This window comes from Oxyura jamaicensis, chromosome 3 (assembly GCF_011077185.1).
Source record: "Oxyura jamaicensis isolate SHBP4307 breed ruddy duck chromosome 3, BPBGC_Ojam_1.0, whole genome shotgun sequence".
NCBI classification, from domain to species: Eukaryota; Metazoa; Chordata; class Aves; order Anseriformes; family Anatidae; genus Oxyura; species Oxyura jamaicensis.
In genome coordinates this window covers 75,769,862-75,792,432 of record NC_048895.1, presented here as the reverse complement: position 1 = coordinate 75,792,432, position 22,571 = coordinate 75,769,862, and the positions used below count along the sequence as shown (strand labels likewise).

General features: G+C 36.2%; 1 protein-coding gene across 1 annotated transcript; it reads right to left on the bottom strand.

Annotated features, from left to right (window-relative positions):
- Nucleotides 1-290: 290 nt before the first annotated feature.
- On the bottom strand, nucleotides 291-21,600 carry MCHR2 (melanin concentrating hormone receptor 2). The gene is given in 6 exon segments (XM_035323229.1): nucleotides 291-616; nucleotides 1,739-1,856; nucleotides 1,858-1,870; nucleotides 3,959-4,153; nucleotides 13,568-13,777; nucleotides 21,406-21,600. Coding segments are annotated over 6 exon segments (1,044 nt in total). The 5' UTR covers nucleotides 21,588-21,600.
- Between the last annotated feature and the right edge of the window lie 971 nt (nucleotides 21,601-22,571).

Below are 22,571 nucleotides of genomic sequence, written 5' to 3'. Positions count from 1 at the left end.
GACTATATTTTTTCTTAATGTCTACTTCTGGCTCTATACATTTGGTTCTTCTATGTACAAATAACCATAAAAAGGCAATGGCACAATCATGAAGAATATTTTTGCAGAGAATCCCTCCTCTAGGAGCAATAACTTTTCAAATAGTGGAGCAGATCATCTTCTCATACCAACTTTACACTGCTACAATTCCAGTGACAAAGACACGTCTGAGTTACACTTTGATGAAGGAAGTGAAATCAGGCCTGTCTATAGTGACCAATAAAATTGGCATGTAGATAATGTATTTTTTTTCAAAAACTTGACTTCAGGGTGTTTTCAATGTGTTTGACACCCCCTTCTGCCATCCTTACTTCCATGTTTATGCACCTCCAGAGAAGCTTCTGGAAGGTCCCACTGAGCAGGATGTAGAGAAATGGATTAATGCTGCTGCTGACATAGCTGAGGCAGATGGAGACATAGTAGCTCACATAGAAGGTTAGAGTTGGGTGAGAAACCTGAAGATTCACAAGCTGGATCACATGGAATGGGGCAGCGGTTACCACAAACACAATGACCAGAGCGAACATCATCTTAGTGAGCTTCATGACTCTTTGCCTGGGGATACTGGTGTTATAACTGCAAAATAAAAGGATCCTAAGCATGGAAATTCAAAGTGAGAAAATGATGTCATGGATTGAACATACTGATGAATGGCAGTCATTTGAGACCAAAATCACCTGCAGTGCAAGCAAAGATCAGCTCTCAAAGACTTTTTTTATTATTATTATTTGTTGTTGTTGTTGTTTGTTTATTTGCTCATTATTTTTTCTTCTGATTAGGCTGAATTTGATGCTATGTCACACAAATACAGGATAATTGTTTATGTATAATTGATGAAACACTGACAATTACTTAATTTAAAATGTTTGCCTTTTTTCAACATGAAAGCTATATAGTTTTGCAACATTTTTCAAAACATGGCTATTAGGAGCTTAAGGAGAAGAGAAGCAAACAATACGCCTGCCTGAGGGATCAAAAACCACACTAAAATGTAAACGAATTACCTTTTTCATGGGAAATTGGTAAAGCTGAGATCCAAAACACTTAGTCCTAGAAAAAAAAAATGCTGATGAGGAGCTGAGAAACTGTATTTCAGCTTTGTTTCATCTGTCAATTTTGTGGTGTTGTTTTTGTGGCTTCCTCAGGCAGCCTGTGCCTCCTTGTGAAATGTGCATGGGGCCCCCAGGGTATGGTGGCTGCTACCAGACCTGGAAGACATGTCTTCCCAGCATTTCTTGAGAGCTTGTTGGGCAGATGCCCTCCTGCAGCCAGAAGTATAGGGTTGAACCGTGCCTTTATTCAAGGTCCGTCTGGATGCCTACCTGGGCAGCCTGCTCTAAAAAAACCTGCTTTGGCAGGAGGGTTGGACCAGATGATCTTTCGAGGTCCCTTCCAACCACTAAAATTCTGTGATTCTGTGATGCCTTTGTGCTCTCCACAGATAAGCTAAGGAATTCTGCCATAATTTTCTTTTCTAATTTTAATCAGTTTCCTTCAAGCTGAGTTATCTTGCTTCTTCCACTAAATCTCATCCGTTATGGGGAACTTAATGCAGCATCAGAAACACAGAGTCGCATGGTGCGGCGCCCACGTGCCATTTTAGGGCTATTCCTTTTAGCCTGTTACAGGCTAGAAACCTACAAAACCTCTACAGCCTGAGCAGAGAATCTGAAACAGGAAGAACAATGAATAGCAGTTTATCTTTCTGCTTTCTTGTTTTGCTGATACGTATCCCATGTGTAACATAAAATTAAAATGTAGCAAATAAATATCAGTGGCAAAGGAAAAAAGAAAGTTGTTATAGTGTATAAAGTTGTTATAAAGTGTATACCTGTAAAAGAAAGTGCAAAGAGAAAGAACAATGTGATTATGTGAAGAAAATCTCATAAATGTAAAGAAATAAAATTATGTTTTTCATAAAGTGATCTCTGTTTTCTGATTCTTTATTAGAGATACATGGAACCTGTTTTTAGGTAGTAGCAGTTATTCAGAACTGTAAGTATATTTAGGAATAAAATCTGTGCCCGGCAGTTTGAGAAATACTGTTGACTACAACAAGACAACCACAAATTATACATCTTAGCTTTCCAAATTATGCATATGTGTGCTTTTTTTTCAGCACCTGTAATGAAAATTATTGCAAACTTCTATGCAAGACACGACCTTCTTAGTCCCCTGGTATTTTGCTAGCCTGATAGTAAACCAGTGGTGACCACTTTCTTAGCACTGATTTTTTTCAAACATTCTTGCATCAACCTACAACATCTTTCCTATTTTATTCCAGACATTTTGTTAAAATTTAAGATATTTTTTTCTATTTTTTCTTTATAAACTGGAGAATTTCCATTAAAGAAGGAAATTATATCTTTTTGTTTTAATATGGTCCTGACAAATGCATGTAGTTATTTTTTTAATTATTATTATTATTTTTTTTCTTGTCACCTTACAGATTAATAGCTTAATAACTTGTTAAACTTTCTGGATATTGAATTTAAGTTCAATGTTTTTTAATCTATTCACTAGAGTCTCTTTTAACTCATCTTTATACTTTTCTGTGTTAAAACTTCTGAAGCAGAATTAAACAGACTTCTGACAATTGGTCATGCCATCCAAGAGAGGATGGACTAGGCTGAATTCCCCAAATCCTTTCATCCCTGTTTTCCTCTGATTTAATCTGATTTCTTCAGGCCATTGGGGGTTTCATGTCCTTCACAATTTCTTGAAAATAATCACTCATATTTCAGTGTTTGTTTTCACTAATACCTTAAATCTTCAGCAGTGAATTGCATCAAGCTTTCCTGGCAGCAAAATATTTTACCTTCTGTACTGCTACATATTTCCTCCCCCTTTATCTGGTGCTCCAAAGTTAGAATTAATTCCATTAAAAATCGGGGGGGGGGGGAGGGGGGGAGGGGGGGGCCGGGGGGGCCAGGGAGAGAGAAGGAGTTGTAACAAAAGAGGCTTAAAAATATAATTTTTTTCTTTCCCCTGGGATTTGTCTACATTGGCTAGTAAGTAGTACAACTGAGTAGTGCAAATCTGTGGAGTGCAGTTTTTGGTGCTGAGGACCTAGCAAATTATACTCAGGTCAAGGAGTTAAATTTTGGATTTTCTCTAATTGGATCCTGTGGATTTTCTCTAATTGGATCCTGTGGATTAAGGACTGAGTACACAACAGTGGTTGGAGTCAATTCATCAAATTCCTGGATCTATTTTTTCAGTTTGATTTCACCTGAAAAGAATACAGATCATGTGCTCTGAGACTGATGAATAATATGACCTCAAGTGTGGTAATTAAATACAGCTGGGAGACTCACCCCAAAAATACATTCCTGATCCAAATGAACATGCTAATATAAAAATACCCAGTATCACCCCATATTGGTTTTCTTTTCCAAAAAAGGCTTTTAAAATTGTCCTTAATGTCCCTTGCTAGTTTTCATTCAACAAGCTGGTTTGAATTCAACAAAACATGATTCTGCTTGGCCATGAAACACTGGAGTTTTGTATGCAATTTGAGGAATGTTTAAATTCTTCCAAGATCTATCTTCCAAAAATGAAAGTCTGACAGGTGAGGAAGGGCAATGAGATCCCATTTGTGAACAATAGTTACCTAGCTGCTGGAAGAAATGATAAGGAGAAACAGAGATCCTTCACCATTACTTTTGCTATGTGGAGCTGTCTTGCTGAACTGGATTGCACGGGGGCTGCCTCTATATTACCAATGCAATCTGAGTTGTAATAATATGAATGACACAGGGCTCAGCTTTGGCCTTTAATTCTATGCCTTCCATCCATCCATCCACCCATCCATCCATCCCTCCATCCATCCACCCACCTCTCAGAGATATCAAAGACAAAATGGATGGTGTACTCAACACCAACTGAAGATATGGTCCCAGAAGCTTTAAAGTCTTACAAGAGAACATCACCATGTGAGGCCAGATCAAAAGCACAACACTCTAAACCATCTTTGAACTTTATTACTTTTGAGTAGACCCATACAGGGAACACCAGAATAAGTGATGCTACCCATAAACAAAAGTTGACTCGAATTGTCTTTGATCTTGTTTGCAGGTGGGTTAGGCAGAATGGCTGGACAAGAGCGAGGTATCTGTAAAAGGAGGTGACAGAACAATATAATAGAAAAACAGTAAAATATATCAGTTAATATTGTTGATCCCAAAATATAAATTCAGAAAATAACCATTGCAAGGGAAGGAAGCTGCATTTTTTTAAAGTTTTTGAGTACTACATGTCACACTGACATTTATTCAATGTCATTTTATTCACTTAACATTTAACAAGTGTTATAACTGATTATGCTCTTGGTCACAACATTCTTTAATTATTATGATGAGAGTTTTTAATAAGTTACAATAGATCAGAATGTAGGAGATAATGTAAAAACTCATACAAGAAGCAAACAGAGACAAAATCTAAGATAAAGTTAGTTCTGGAAAGGGAATGGAGATAATTTAATACATGCAAGACATTTTCAAATACTATTATACTTCTTTCCAATATATTTGAGCTATTGGATTGCTCAAGTCTGTTACAGTTGTAATTTAAATATTTTCGGCCTTTTTAAATAGTTTCCACCTAACTGACAATCCAACTGGAAAACTTCTCTACCTTAAAATAACTGTCAGATAGCAGCAGCTTATGGTACAAAACAAATTCAGCTTCTGTTTCACAACCTTTGCATTTTGTAAAATGTTAGGGTGAACTTTAATCTGTCAGATCAAAATGTGAGCAATTTTTGAGCTGAAAGCAGTTTACTAAATGCAACAATTCATAAGCCAAAATAAAGAAGGGAGTCTTAAGGGGAGGGATGTATTTTCCTTTTATTTTATTTTATTTTATTTTATTTTATTTTATTTTATTTTATTTTCAGGAGTGCACAAGGTTTGTGTGAATTTTCCTGCATTTGGTACACCTTTTCATTTCCAGATGACATCAGAGTGCATGACTAACATGACTGATGCACAGGTTAACAACTTGTTTGGGAAAGAATAGTGTCAGACCACTTTAGAATAAATTCAGCAGAATAAACATAACATTTTTTTTTCCTTTCTCTTTCCATCTTTTGAATATGCAGATTCTGGGATCCTGGGTCCAGGTGTGGGACTGTCCAGAAGGTACTGGCTGCAGAGAGTATGTAACAGAGGCTGAAAATTTCCATCACTCTGAGTCTTGGTACTGCTTTGTAGCTCTCAAGCTCATGGAACTCCACAAACAACATGAGGGGAGAAGTACAGAATTGTTCCGAAGTGCCTTTGAGGTGATATAATCACAGGAGACTCACAGAACCCAGCACAAACTGACCTCACTTTGGTGCTGCATAATTGAACTGCCATGGATATAGCTTTCATCAGCAGGGTCTCACGGAGGAGACCTCAGCAAATAGCAGATTCTTGTCACATTGCTGCCAGCTTAGGGTTAAGATCAGTTATGATCCCACTTGATATGTAATGAGAGGTGTACTGCTAGTGCTGCTAAGGGCATCTCTACCCACCACCACTCAGACTGTGGGTGAATGGAAGCTGACAGCTGTGTCTCAGCCCAGTATCCACCAGCTCACCACATGCAACAGGGAAAGTGCAGGCAGAAGAACCTGACCTCTGCCAAGAGGAGTTTGTGTGTGGTTAAGGAACAAAAGAATCAAAGAGAAATGGGGGAGACACAATTTATGAAGAAAACTCATTTCATCCCATTATTGATTCATATTTCTTCAGTTAGTAACAAGCAATGCACCTAAATGAAAGAAAGCTCCTGGACATCAAAGTTTTACACAGAAAAGGGGAGAGGAAGATTTGGGGAATTCTTTTTGGTAGAAAATATTTTATGACGAGCCTCTACAAAATGAATCAAAAATTTCATTATCTCCTTTTCGACTATATCATACATGCCTTTTTACATGCATAAGACCAGAAGAGTTTTACATAGTGGCAATGAAACACAGCTCTCTTGTGGGAGGTAGATCAGCTCCGTTTCTTTTAAAAAGACTAAAAGTTCTGAATCGTAGTCACAAAATTGTTTTAAAATGGTAATTTTCTGAAAGTAACTTAAAATGAGTGATTTACTAGCTGTTATGAGAAAGGCAAATGATCAGGAATCTAAACAATACTTGGAAATTGTTTTCTTAGTGATTGGCTATTCAGTTTCTCTACCAAATTTTATCCTGTTTGCCTTCATGGCAGAGTATTTAAATCTCTTACAAGATGCAAGCATGAATCTGAAAAATATTTATATACTGGTAGTTTTTCATTGATTTTTAGTGCTTGTAGAACAGAATAAATTTACTGTCCAACAAACAAAACAGTCAAAGCTAGTGTAATAGGAACATTAAGGTGGTTACAGGCACTGCCTAAGAAGGCACACTTTTTCTAAAGTATTGTTGTCTGCACATGGAATCCCACAGCACTTGTGCTCAGCTCTTTAAGAAGATTTGAAAGGTACAACGTTCTTGCAGAAGACTTTTTTTTTTTTTTTTTTTTTCCCAGAATCTAATATTTTTGGTGCGTTCTGAAACAAACAGGTAGTAACACAGCAAATGGAAGACTGTCAATCAGTGAACTACTTATGTTGTTCACAGATCAAGTGAGAAAAATCCAGAAAAAAACTAAAACCTAAACACAATAAAAGCCTGCAAGAGACAATCAATAATAATTGAAACAATTAAACAAATGAACAACTAAAAGTCAGTATAACGACATCATTCCTTATTAAATACATCTCATGAAAGAAAAAGAGGTGTAAACCTCAGTTGCTTGATATTATTGCTCTTGGGCCAATGAAGGTTAAGAACCACTACATAAGGTTAAGAAAGATTCATATTTCTTTTGATAAGAATTTATTTTCACTCGGTTGAATACGAGTATGAAATACGTTTTTTTATTTTTTATTTTATTTTATTTTTTCATTATTCAAGCTGTGCAACAACCAAGATCTTTTCAGTAAATAAGGTTAAAGTAATGACCGTTATAGCTAGAATCAGCAAAAGGCATTTCTACTGTATGGCATCTTAAAAAAAACTATGTCTAACATCATGCTGTTATTCTTAGTCATGATGGTGATAAAGAAGTGCTTGGTTTTACTGTAGTTCTGTAAATACAGAAAAACAAAACAAAACAAACAAACAAACAAACAAACAAACCCACAACAACAGCAAAACCACCACCACCAAAAAAAAAAGTCCTACTTACAAGATACTAAGAAAGAACTTTTCAGAAATCCTCTGCATCAGCAATGTAAGAACTGATTTGTAGCATTCTTGGCACACCAACTCTCTTGTTTCACTGGCTGCCTCATAGAAATAGCTTCTGACACTGATACTGCTTACAGGATCAGAGTAATTGAGGGTAATTTACAGGCTTATAAGGTTTTTAAAACTTGTGATTAGTCCTGCTTTGCACAAAATTTGACCTCTTACTCTCCATATAAGCATGGTGTAATATGTACGCTTTGAGCTTGCTTTCATTTTTCAAGAGCAGCAAACAGCGTCTCCAGACAAAATAAGGGAAGAATACAGAGCTTTTATAAAAATCTGCAGTGGGGATATTTCCAAATATCAATAATGAAGAAAGTTCCAGTGCACAATACAAAAACCATTAGTGAATAAACTGTGAATTAAATGAAATATTTATGAGAAAATAAAATTGTGTAGGATGGAGGTAGGACATATGGGATTTCAAGCAGAGAGAAGTGACATTACTAGCTGATGTGGAGTAAGAATTACACCTAACTAGCCCCCGTCTTCCTGATAGCTGCATGGAAGATGACAGGACACCACATTACAACCCATCAATCACCTCTGAGACATGCCTACTACTTGCCATTCATGGGAGACTGAACTTCAGCTGGTGTGTTCAGCTGGATGATAGAAATTTCCTTGATGCCTTCATATGCTTTTCCTTTTTTATCAGGAAGGTTTCAGTGAGGTTTCTCTTTTGTTTCACTATGCTTAAACTCACAACGTACCTAACCACAAAAAATATTGGTTATTTGTTCTTTCATTAAGAACTGTCTATTGCACAAATACTTTTGAGGTAGGTGAACAAACATGCATTGGTATTTATTAGTAGGGTGTGTAAACGATGGCCTGTAGTTACTTCTGGGAAGATAAAAATTAAACAAGAGAGGGTGGAAGGGGAAAACTTTTGCCAGTGGCCAAATGGGAAAAGAAACAACGGGGGATCTCCAGACAAATATCCGTCTTGAGCATCTTCTCCAGTGCAGTGGGTAGTTCTCCTCATAATGCTTTTTCCACAGTATCAATATAGGTTTCATCAGGACCCACTTTTTATCAGTTGCTCCTGTCTATGATGCTGCTGGTGCTGCTGGGAGCACGCTCTGCTGAGATTCCATGCTGCCTTGCTGTTAAGCTTGGGGCATGCATATTTTTGGGTCCACTAATATCAACCAGAAGTTTTGACCATGAGGTAGGAAAAGTGAGGGAAGAAGGGAGGATTCTCACGCTGGTGGCCATTGCTTCCCATGAGAACCCACCATAACAATGCTGTTGGGTTTGCAGGTGCACAGCCGGGAGGATAACTGCAAGATCCACAGCGTGGGAACAAGGGAAAGGGCTGCCCCAGAGGCTCTGGGAAAGGCAAGCGTGGCAGCTTGGATGACTGGGCGCAGAGCTGCCAGCGGAAAGCTGGCTACAGAGTTTCATAGAGGGCTGTTAACAATGCAAAAGTCCGCTGCACTTAAGGCACCGTGCGACATGTGGCTTAATAGAAGGTATTGCCTTTACTCAAAGGATCAGGGCACAGCGCGGTGCAGAACATGCCAGCAGTGAATGCATCTCATGTTGATCAACGTGGCTGCAGTCTAGTAGTTCAACTAATGAAGTTAGTAACAAAACTAATTGCATTTTGGGTCATTGAAGACCATTAAGGGAAAGAATGGCATGCAGAAAGGAATCCTCTTGACCTAGGATAGGTGATGAATCCATGTCTTCAAGTCTGAGAGATGCTTACCTACGTGTTTGTTGGCTCTGGTTCCGTATGCTGGGTGGACATTATCTTCCTGGGTATACATACAGTTGAGTTTTCATAGGTTTCTCACAAAAGTAAAGGGCAGGTTACTAATGAGGCAGGTGAGGGTACTAAAATCTGGCCTGTATTATACTTTTAGTTCTCTACATATTGTAAGATGACTTTTCATATTTTCTGGATCAATTATTTTGCTTTACATTTTAATATACCAATATGTGACTATAAGGAGGTAGTCTTTCCCTGGGTTTCTAATTCTTATCATTAGTTTTCATCAGAGCAAAATAAAAAAAGAAAAAGTTATTTAATGACCTTAAAGATGAAAAGAAAATTAGACAGAATGGAATGAAAACACCACCACAAATTCAAGGGTAAAGGTAAATATAAGGGTAAATTGTAAATGTATCTTTTTCTAGATAGAACTCAAACTTTTTCCAGCCTGTCAGTATTCTGACTCATGTTGAGAAATATCTTACCCTTCCACAAACAATAAGTAATAAATATCACCCCAAACACAAACGGCTTTTGTCTCCACTCTTTTGCAGTGATAGGTTTCGTATTGGCTGCTTCAGTTTAGAGGTAATTCTCAATCTTGCCTATTGTCTGATGATAGATTTGTGAAATAAAAAGTGAAAGGTGCATTTGGGAAAAAATGTTGTTTTTAAAATAAGGGTAATTTCTGCCTCAAACAGATGGTGGAGTTTAAAGGCAGACATGGGCCCTCATCTGCCAAAGTAATTATCAGTAATAAAAAGGTCTTTTGTTTGGAATAGTCTGAAGAGCACTCACCTGAAACAAACAATAACAGGAGTGTCTGGGCAGTGTCTTTGATGCAGAGAGCTGGACAAGGAGGCAGTGATGGAGCCTGCAGAGCTCCAGAAACGTGCAGGGCACCAGGTACATGGTACCTGCTACCTATGCCTATTACTGAACTTTTTGCCTTTCTGCCAAGAAATGCAAATGCTGCTTGGAGGAAGGTCTATGAAATCAACCATCACCAAAGGTACATGGTATGATCATGAAAGCCAATATGACAGTCTGAAAGAGAAAATATTTTGTGGTTCTAATTAATGTTGTAGCTAGCTCCACATCATCTTTTCTGATATCTAGCAAGTCCATAAACGTGGTCATACTTATGTCATGCACATAAAACAACAAGAAGGGAAACCTGTCCGAGAGCTTAGATTTTTCCTCACTTCTTTTCTCCCTGCCTCTGGATATATCTTAACCTATTATACGTGACATCCCAATGTCTAACTTTATTATGTATTGTCACAATATTGTATACCGACACGATTATTGTTAATATTGTTAATTAACATAAATTACCCAATTAATGTTAATCATTAACATATTATATGCATTGGCTTAAAATATTTGGACTGCTCCAAGAGGCAGAAAATTGTACCACACTCAAAGGCAAATGATGGGCTGCCCAGAAGATGCAGTGAATGTCTTTTACTTTTTCTTCTGGCTGGGGTGTTTATGAGTGCCTGTGAAGTAAAGCAAGGAGCAAAGGAGAAATGAGTGTGAAGAGTGAATAAATGGATTAGTCCATGGCAAATCAAGTGGTTCTGGTTTTAAATATCTGAAAGCCCATGACTTTCATAGAGATATAACCCACCCTACCAGTGATACTGCCTTGGTAAATATTTCTTAGAGCAATATTACAGCAATGGGCAAATCAGGAACATATTTTCTCATGCCTGTCAGTCTTGCATGCTGCAAAGACTGGCAACACCTGTCTGCCTCTTCTCAGCTGTCACAGAGCTACTTACTCCAGATTTATCTTCCCAGCCTCACCTCTCCATTTATATATCTGAAACCTTAAGAGAATTGGTTAAATAAATATTTATGCAGCTATCTAAACTGACTGGTTCCCTACATAACTCTTCAACTCCAGGCATCTTTGCTCAGGGAACATTTCCCATGTACAGAGACACTTTAGAAGTAGGATATTCACAAAAAAAAATATATTATTTATTGTCTATTAAAATAGCCAACAGACAACCAGAATTACTGAGCTCCTAGGCTAAGTGTTAATGCTCTCATCAGCTCTGTATGGCACCCTTCAGCCTTTGCTAGACAGTTGTCAATGAGAGTGAAGGGGCATCTTCAGACTCAGATTTTCTTTAGTATTTGATACCTCTTAATGCCAGTGTTTCTCTTCTTGAACCTTTGAGCTGCCAACTGTTCTCACCTCAACAATCTTATCTCTGGATGCACTTTTATCTTTCTTAGCATGCATGGTTCTACTCCAGCTATTTTCTCACAGCTTAGCATATAGCGGTTTTCCCAGAAGACTGAACCAAGTCTCAGCTGTGTCTGTATTCATCTGTGCTATACCAAAAGCAGGCTTGGGATCACAGACAAGTGAACCCCTACCAAGAGGTTTACACCTTTTCTTATAACCCAAGTTTGCAGAACTAGTCAGAAGGAAGTGCAGCCTGTACAAAGGGAGCCAAGCAGGGGCATTTTGCTGTGACATGCTCCAGTGGATTCACAGTACAGGAAATGAGATATGCCTTGTAGACTCCTGCCAGACAAAGAAAGTCTAGGGTGGGTTTTATCAGCTATGTCTTGTGGGCTGTGCAGGAATAAGGAATGATGTGACTTCTGAAAATGCATTAGTTATTTTGGAGATTTAAGGCTTAGCTCTTTTTTGTTCAAAATGACATAGGTTAAAAGTTCCTTTGCTAGTTTAAAGACACTAACATTACTAATTGTAATTTAAATCCCATTTGAATGAATATCAAATGGCTTTCTTGGAATGTTCCAAATAACAACTTCAGTACAGGACATCATGTTGGACCCTGTTTTCACCCATCAATATATGGAAAATAAGAAATGCATTAATTTGCATGTGGTAGCCATTTTATTCAGCTCAAGCTTCTTTTGAAAGTGCCTTCCCAGTTCTGTCTTACTTGAGAAGTACTTTTATTTTTGAGAAATGTGAAAAAGAACATGAAGCTGTCTTATGATGCATTAGCTATAGCATTACTGAAGCATAATTATGTTTATTGCTTTTATTGTGAATTTGTGATGATTTTACTGTCAAATGAAATCTGATAAACTCTACTGATTTTTTACAAAACAGATGGTTTAATCTTTTCACCTAATAACAGCTCCCAGGTGGATTCAGAGGTGCTTTTATCAACACTAAACCATTTGGGAGTTAGTTATCTGAGAACCCTTTGTCTCTCAGCAGTACTGTCATAAAGGGTATTGGCAATGATTGGGAGACAAATAATTTGAAGAGCTTTCCCTAAGCAAGTATTATTGTGATGGAAAATCTTGCTCAAAATAGAAATGAATGCACAGGTTTACACTCAGTATTTACAGGAATATGGGAAAAAATGTCCATTTTAAAGAGTTGGTTTTACTTGGTACATAAACTAACTTTTATACTGAGTCTTGATATTTTTCATTTTCTCAGTAGGAGACTATGTATTTTCACTGTCTTAATACTTACATGCCCTTTGCATAAGGATTTTTTTTCTCCAAACAGAATGATTAGAGTTACTATTATGTGCAAATTCTTTAGAAACACAAGAAAAGGCTGTCTTCTATCACATTACTCACAAGCAAATACGAAACAGAGCTTTTGCAATGCATTTCAAAGGAAATGATAAATTCTTGCCTTTTTCTAACTGCAAGTTAACCAAATAATATTTCTGATATTGTTCATTAGTTTAGCTTCTGTATAATAGTCACATATTATCAATTTCAAAATTATTTTTAGCTTTCAAATTTCTAATTTCTGCTATCTGTTTTACAATATTTTTTTTCTCTCCCTCTTTCTAGTGGCTACATTCCATTTCCATGTAACAATGCTGTCATATATATTACTGGTTCAATAGCAACCATTTATCCTGGCTCGTAAGTCAAAATTTGTCTCTGAATGTCCTCTTAAATGATTCTCTAGTGCCTTGTGCAACAATGGGAAGATTGTCTTCTTCATGCTCTCTTACATAACAGATAACCTCTTTGGTCAAAAATAGACTTTACTTTCATGATCCTGGCCACTTTTTCCTTAAGATAGAGACCACAGAGAAGCTGTTTTTGAAATGTGCAGTTATAAAAAAAGCTAAAATTCTTGTTATATTCTTACTACATTTTAATAAAGATTTTCAAACAGAATAGATACAGTATATTTCTGCAGGCTGCCTTGAAGCCTTTTTTTTTTTTTTTTTTTTTTTTTTTTTACACTGAAATGTTTAAAATAAATCTAGTTTCAGTGAAATCAAGCTATTACTAGAAGTTGCACCTCTAAAGAGAATCCACAGAACAGTAACACTGGTACTGAGCAGGATCTCTCAAAGCTTTGTGCATAGCATGATGCTATAGCAAGACTTAAAATATTTCTTCCACCTCCACAAACACCAAAAAAGGAAACATGCAATTAAAAAAATATATTAACCATGACCAGTAGCATTTCTGTTTCTCAAATTACTACGGATTTGCATAAACACGGGTATTATTGTCCTTGAATAAAAGGTACAGAATGAAAATCTGAAAGCACATACCTGTCCAAACTCACTGCAGTCATAATGGCACTGCATGTAAACTGGTTGCATGTGTCCAGGGAGGTAATGATGGTACAAAGAAGGCTGCCAAACACCCACTCGCCTCCACATGCCCATTGGTGAATGAGGAAGGGCATGCCAATGATATGAACCAAATCTGCTATAGCCAGATTGCAGATGTAGATATCTGGGATAGTTTTCTTCTGAGTTCTGCAGTAAATTGGGCGACATGAAGACAATTCCTTGACATAACTACCATATTGTTTCCCAAGGATGCTGCTGATAGGATGGACCTTAAAACTGATCTGAACATAGCTAAGTACACTGCTGGAAAAAGTATTTTAAAGTCAGGGGACATTTGTCAAACCAAAGATATTTCATAATAAATATTTTAGGCTTAAAATACATATTTACATATACATATACATATATATATATATAAAATATGTAGATTGTTCATAGCTTTGTTTTCCAGTGAAGTTTAATAGGCTATTTAATTTATTAACATCAGCACAATTATCCCTATTTTCCTTTGAAAACTATAAAGTGTTCAAAAGAAGGAAAGGCCTTATGGATATACAAACTAGCATAAATAGGAAGAGAGAGCAGGTGATCTGGTGATGCAGTTAACCCAGGGCTGAATCGCTAAAACATGCAGGTAGAACATTCTTGAGTGCTTGAGGTAAAATGGTACTGCTAAAAGAGGGAGGGTCCTCCAAGAAAAAAAATAATATGCAGTCAAATATTTAAGGACAGTCTCATAAAGTTTACACGTACATAAGCAACAAAACTGAATTAAAGCTGTATGCACAGTCTTCAACTAAGTACTAAGACTCTGTTTTTTCCAGTTTTATAATGTATTTATTATATAGTTTTTGTGTGAAATATATGCTTTTCTAGATTCATTTCCCAAACTCGAATCTCTGTATTAATACACCCTCAAATTTAGGCTTAGAGGAATGTTGCACAGGCAGTTAAAAGACCTTCTGACTTTAAATTACCTTATTCTATACAAATCAAGGAAAACAACACAACATTTTTTAAAAGCATCAACATTAAAAAAAAATTATTCACAGAACTTTATGTAAAATGTCCTTACCCACAGTGTCCATATAGGAACACCATGGATTCCTATATAGATTCATACAGGAATCACCTTACCTAAGTTCATTTACATATTAGATATCTAGCCTAAACTATTTGCCTGGGCTCTCTCTCAGTATCTCTAATCCATTTATTATTTTTTTGTTTATTTGTTTTTCAATGTGCTCCAAAGTACCAATTTGCTTGTCATTTTCACTGAAAGACACAGAAGGATCTGCAGCCAGAAGAACTCCTCCTGGCCGCCCACATATTGCATTCAGAAGTCTGACTCTATGACCATCATTTCCTAAAAGGAACCATGTGAGAAGAGTTCATCGTTTCATATTTTTTATGTTACCTTCATTGCATGTTATAAACTCTGAAATAACTACATTTCCAAAGACAGAAATTTAAGCTAGAGGGAAGAAGCCAGTCAAAAGTATTTATTTCTAACCTTTTTAATAAATTATGAAGTATGATTCACTGCCATCTGGTTATGATGCTGAAACCAAAGCCAGACATCTATAAAGTATATCTGTTGGCACTGATGACTAGAACTTGTGGAGAGAATGACGCATATGTGATCTTTTTCCTCTAATGCCTACAGCTTTGTGAAAATTGAAGGATGTAAAATCTCCAGGAAAAGCAAAGCCCCAAACTGTGTTTCCTGTAAGACATCAAATGGTACCATTATGTTCAAACACATAAGTTTCAGCGCATCTGAAAACTGCATGAACATGTCATTTAATTCACATTAATAGGGTAAATCATACAAAATGAGAAAAAACTTTTGAACTCTAAACAAGAGCTTCAAATTCAGTACTCTCAGACTTAATGTAAAATGTAATCAACAAAGAATATACAGTGCACAGCTTAAAGCTACCAAACTTCTGCCAAAAAGGAGTACAAGGGATGCACATGGGAGATGTTTTTGAATACACATTAAATTTGGCCGAAATATTCCCTAAGTGTTTTGTGTTTAGCTGAGACATCCAAATGGAACTGCCCAAGAGGTGAGATCACAACTGAGGATGAGTAAAATTACTACCTTGGCAGTTCCATGGATAATGTGATGGGAAATGTTGCAATACCCACTCTTCCATGCTTTACACTGAGGTTTGGAAAACTATGCCTGTATAGGGCACATTTTCTTACAGATTTTTTTATAGTTCCCTGTACAGACATAGACATTTTGTAGAAGCCACAATATTTAAGTGGTAACCCATGCAGTAAACTTTATAACATCAAATCATTTTGGCTACATTTTGTACTTTAGAACAGCTTTACACTTTATTAAGGTAGGGGTGTTTGTGTTCTGCCAAAAACAGTCCCTTTATAAAAACAAAACAAAACCAACAAACAGACAAAAAATCAATCAGGGATATAATAGCTATAGCCTCAGTTTCAAATCTTTCATTCTTTCAGTAATTTCTTCTGTCTCACCACAAACTTGAAAGCTTCTCATCAGTTACTCTAGCCATAGATATTAACTGTACAATTATTTTTTCCACCCAAATAAGAATAATGTGCCTCTCTGAAACATCCAAGTATCTACCTATGAAAAATGTACAAAACCATAGCTGCTGTTCAGAAAAATCTGTGAATATGTCAAATCTGTAGCTAGTCCTACTCTCTCTTTAATTTTTCTTCTACGGATTAAACTCCTTAAAAATAGATTTGAATGATCCCAATCAATTACAAAAAGAAATGATGAGCAGACACAACACTGTGATAATCTATGTGCTGGCTGTGACTCCAGCCACAACTTTGAAGAACATAATAAATGCATTATTTGTTGTAATGACTGATGAGTCATTATTTATCCCCCCCAAATTCATTATGTATTGTCATCAATATTTATTTATCTCCTGCTGGACACAGGTTCTTCATTAACTAGAAGCTTAAGTGCTAATTTGCAAGTGATCTTCCAGGTCAAAGGCAAGATGGTTTACAAATACCACACATCTACAAACACAAGCAAATACCCTTTCTTCAAATAGGAAGAGAGAACATGTCATGGGCTACAACAGCAGGTAGCACCAGGCTTAAGGTCATTCTCCTGTCCTCCCTACACTACAAAATCTGAATGTTTCCATCTAACCAGCTCGAGTTGAAAGTGGTTTTGAGTTTCCTGCAGAGAGGTCAATCACTTCCCTTGTGCTCTCAAGCTTGGAGTTTATCTAGACCCTTGGGCCATGAAAAGAGCAGGTCCAAAAGCAGCAGCCCTACACCTACATAGTAGTGCTGCAGAGAAACAGTACTCAGGGGGTAACTTTTCCTGTCTAAGACAGGTATATGACAAAGCTTATATGAATTACCCTGAGTAGTGCCTCTCCATGGACACCCAGATGACTGGCTTGGTCAGTCAAAGTTATGCTGAAAAAAAATCACTCACATTGAACTGCTGTATAAGGCCTATAAAATTTTTGTAAGACTGAATCTTACTCTGTATCCATTATGAAAAACTGCACACAGAAATGACAGCCTTTCTGTTCTACATGTTTGACTCCATGCCTTCTCTCTTTCAACCATACCTGACAATAAATAGTTCAAAGTAATTCAGCTATCTAATCTGTTGTATCAAAGATTAACAATACCTATATGTTTGTCCAAGATTTTTAGTCCAAAAATATATTATTGCTTAACTGAATCTCATAATCAAGCCAGATAACATCACTTAAAGTCATTTATGAGTTACTGTGCCAGTGTCATCATAGGAAGTCCCATATTTCTAGCATTACTTTTAAAATCATATATATTTATTTTATTTCTGAAACAAATAGAATCACAAAAAATAGAGTAAATTGTCAGCATATTGTTTCATTGCAGAGACTATTGCAGAGACTCTTAGCTTTTCCATCTCAGTTAGGCAATAGAACAGAGCAGCTGGGGCAGGCATGTCGTAGGGCACTGGGTACATTGTTTAACTTTTTTTTTTTTTTTTATTGATTTAGGAAAACTAAGAACCTAAGACTGGAAGAGATAACCCTTGTCACAGCACAGAGTTATTCACTGTTGCAGGCAACCAAATTCTAGCAGACCCTCTCATAACAAAGTAGTTTCATTGTAGAAATGATGTTTTTAACTTCAACTAATCCTGTTGAAGGCAGTCACAGGACAACACTGCTCTGGAGAGTAGAAATCACCTTCCAGTTATCAGCTTTTAATATCTGCTGAATGGAGTCTGCACAATAGCCCTTCTACCAGTCTTGGCCTTCAGTTTAAAGCCTTTTGGTGTATTGGGTCCTGATTTATAGAGAACAAGCATACACCTCTGAGACTTTTATTTTTATTTTTAAAACAAACTTAGCTGAATTTTCTTAATTCGTTTTTCTTCTGGTTCTAGCAATTGTTCTTTTCTGTTCTTTTCCAGACTAAGCTTCTCTTTCCTGGAAACAGCTGGTGAGAATTGTATTTCAGGCCTTGTTGTGAGCCTGAAGAATGGCATTAGCAGCTCCCTTTTCCCTCCGGAAAGGCAGAGCCTTTATATTACATACATTACATCTGTGTGTGCCTCTCACACAGCTTTAGCCTACTGACAGCCCACAGCAATCCCAGGAGTTTTTCATCTGTTGTTTTCCAACTGACAGCAGTGCTTCCTACTTATTATAAAAGAAAAATAAAATTCTGTGGCTTTATGCTATTAAACATTGCAGTAGTTGTTTTGCTTTCATCCCTGTTCTATTCTTTATCTTGTTGTTTCTTTATGACAGTCTTAAACTCCTTAACATCAGCCAAATCTCCACAGGGTATGCCATTAGGAATACCGTTGACACAACTTTACTCCAGATCTCTGAAGGAAGATAAGAAATCTGACTGGCCCTACAATCAGTTCCTGAAAGTTCCAAGTTAACTTATTTCTCCTGAAAATCCTTTCTGAAAACTTGATTCTTATTAACATCTCGAAGTACCATCCATCCATTGACATTTTTTTTTTTTTTTCTCATCTTTTAATTCTTGAACTCCTTGGATTTTTCTTTAGCCAAATCAATATCTTTCAGCATGATAATATATAACATCTGATAACAAAATCTCTGATCTGAGTAGATTAGTCATGCTGTAGCACTTCCATAAGTTTTCTGGTCATGACTTTATTTCCAGTAGTGAGTACAACTCCAATTGAAGACTCAGAATACAAGTAATAAGTGCTGTAACACTTAATTGCAATCTCTGTTTCAGGAAATGTTATTTTAGGAAATGTTATTAGATATCTTATTAAAAATCGAGTTAATCTGAAAAGCTTTATTTATAGGTAATTCAAATTGTATTTGAATCCCCTTTTTCTTCTGCAAGAGACTATTTCTTCAAAATTTAAGTTAGACTAATGTGGATGATTGGGTTTGTCTGGATCACATTCCACCCTCCAAACAAAACCATAGCTATTCTCCCAGCAGCTGGTCTGCCAAAGTCAGTAGATTTATATAAAACACTTGCTAGCAGAACTGCAGTTTGGGCAGGCAATGTTTGTAGGTTGCTGGGATGAAGTTTATCATATCCTACTGGCTGACACTGAACTCTTGCAGTGTTTTCTCCACCATTTTCTTTTTAATTTAACAGCAACATATCTCAACTCCCTCTATTATTCTTTAGGGATTAAATTAATTCACACATGGAGGGCCAGCTGAAAGTCATCGAATGAATAACTTTTAAATTATATATTAGTAATATATAACAGCATATATTACATGCAAGGTTTGTTATAACTTTTAGTTATTCTCTAATTGCAGATAATATCATTTTAATTCACACTTTAAAATGGTTGTCCCTAGGTAGTGGACCTGCAAACTGGGGACCTGAATTTCCAAAGTTCATTCTTTTTCCCATACCACCATCACTAAAGCATTAGTTAGGCACTGGAATGGGTTGCTCAGGGAGGTGGTGGACTTACTGTCCCTGGGGGCAGTTTAAGGAAAGGTTGGATGTGGTACTTAGGGACATGGTTTAGTGGGTAATATTGGTGGCAGGGAGGATGGTTGAACCAGATGATCTTGGAAGTCTTTTCCAACCTTAATGATTCTATGATTCTATGATTTCTTACTGGGAAGCAAATAACTTGTTAACTAGAGAAAGAATTTAGCTTCTTTCTCTCTTAGAAGTGCTGACTCTGTAATGCTAAAAAAATTGAAATGTATACATGAGAAAATATGTTCCATAAAGAAAAAAGAGACATCACTGAAGTAAAGCCATTGAGTAGAATCAAACCTGTTTGATGGAAGGTGGGAATTTGACACGGTTCTTTTTCAAAATGTAGTTGCATTTCAAATATATATTCATCTACAGAGTCTGAGGTTTGTGGTTGTCCTTTTAAGTGCTGGTAACTACCACATTAACTTTTTAATGCACTATTTTCAAATTCTTTTCTTATGCATAAATGTTCATGTCCATAAATTTGAATGCTTGTAATTTTATTGAGCAAATATGGTTTAATTTACTTTTTTTTTTTTTTTTTTTTTTTTTTTAAGTCATTGTCTGTGTCTATTCCCTCTGTCTCTCATATTTGTATTTAAGTTAGACAAAGGCCTTTCACCAGGGGAAAATATCTTTGTTCTTTCTCGGTTTCTTTCCATTCTATTATTTTAGAGACTCTAAGACTGTTTTTTAGAAACTCAATTATTTTTTTTTTTCTTCTCTATTCATTCATACATTTTAAAAGTCATATTGCGATCATGTCCATTTCAGACATACTGTTTCCATATTTGCTCTCTTCTGTATTCAGACCATGAATTTAATGCTCTCAACTGCACAAACCATCAGATTTTTGGTAGTTTCAAGGGAAATTTACTGAAGCTCTAGGGCTGACAGACACTCAGTCCTAGGCTGGCCTTTGGAAATCTTCCCTTTAAAAGCCTTTATGTAGGGGTGGAGTCTATTTATTGGAGACTATCCCTTGCTGAGTGTGACATTTATTAGCTTATGCCCTCATTTCTTTATGTTAATTTTTCATTGCAGATAATAGCCCCTTCTTCATGATTCATGCTTGTGGCTGTAGAGTCTATGATTGCATCTGCAAGTTGGAAGACAATTACAATATACAAAAAATCTCCTCTTAAAATGAAGTGACTAGAAGATATTTTTTTTATTGTATAAAGGATGTTTGGGTCAGATTTTATGACCCCGAAATCTTTAGCAACTTCAGAAACTTTATCTTCTTGGAATACATCAAAAATATTTTGAGGTATGAATTCTTGTCATGTGAGAATACTTGACTGGCACTAAGGCCCTTGTTTCCAGAAGCAAGATGATGCTGGAAAGAGGTATTATGTTCTAGGAAGCTGCAGTAAATGGGCAAAAGGTACATGGAGCTCTTTCATTGAGGTAGAACTGAGGTAGAACTACAGTTTTCAGTCTTTAAAAAAATCTTAAAAATTTTAATGTCTGGCTAGCACCATAACCAAAGTTTAAAGTCTTGTCTAGCCTTTTCTGGTGCCAGTAGTAAGATTGCTGTTAACTCTAATGAAAGCCACAGAAGACATACATTTCAGTTTCCTTGAATGTGCTTGAAGTCAATCATGCACTTAAGTGTTTTGTTATAAGAGAAAAGGCTAAGCAAGCATATATTACCTCTATCTGTTCTGTCTATAGTCAATTTATTTATTTATTTATTTATTTTAAAATGAGAAGCAAGTGTTGATGACTACAGGAAAGACGAATAACTTGTTATACATGTCTTAGCAGAGCAATTCACTCTATTAGTGTGGTCATTGTTTATTTTGTTAAGCAATAAATCGTTTTATCAAATGTACTCAATTCCATACCTTATTATTGTGAACACAATGAGGATATTTCCAACTAACCCTGTTGAACGGATAATCCCAATCAGAGAGGGAAGGATGATTGTGTCTGCAGCATTGATCACCTGATAATGATGTTTTCCATTTGAAGACCTGTTGAAGAAGTCTGGTGTAGCATTCTGACAGGAAGGCTGAAATTCACTCATTCTACAGCAACATTAATACTTGGTTCTGCAGTAGCAAAATAAAATCATTAATGGTCTAATCATTTGAATATCGTTATGTAAGTATACTACCTAAGAGTATATTACAGTTTAACAGTTTTCTCAGCTATAAGATACATCTTTACATAAAGCACTGAGCAAAATCAGTCTCAGTTCTTTACCTTTAAGATTCTTAATTGTCTAGATTTGCAATCCCATATTTCCTCAAGTAAAAATGATATATTTTTCCATAGATAATTTTCATGCTACTTCAACTATGGAACTGTAGCCTGAGCCTCTGGTTTATTTGTCTAATGCAACTTTGAGCTGACAGGATCTGAATAAGTATATAAAGGCACTTTAAATAATTTAGTAAGCCCTGCTGAGCCCAGCAACTTCAGATAACTGAAGCACAATACTGCCCTGAAGTTACTTCAATGCCCAATTAAAAAACAAAACAAAATGACACAACAAAAAACACCAACTAACACCAAAACAACAACAACAGAAACAATAGATTGAGAAGCAGATCATTCTTCTGTATTTTTTAATCCTAATTTAAGACAAATTTGTATCTGTAGCAAGTTTGATCTTTATTTCAGTAAAAAAATGGCAGCTTGAACTAAAAAAAAGTCCTTTTTATAATATAAAATTCCCTTATGTTTTTGAGAATAAAGTAATCCTTTTCTAGATTTTAGTCTTTATGGTATCATGACTTGCTGCTCTTTAATAGCATCAAATTAATAGTAGCAGGTTACTGTTCAAGGTGCAGGAAAGGCAGTGGGTAATAGAGGCTTAATTTGTTTGCCCTAATCAGGTCCAGGAGGCTACCAGAAGTAGGAAAAAATAATGTAAGTAAAAGGCAGGGACAGATTGTTTTTGAATCTAATTTAAAAATAAGTAGGCTCCTGTTATTTACAGAGAAGAAACTTGCAACAACAAGTTCCCTTAATACAAATAGGGGGGTAATATTCACACTTGTATAAT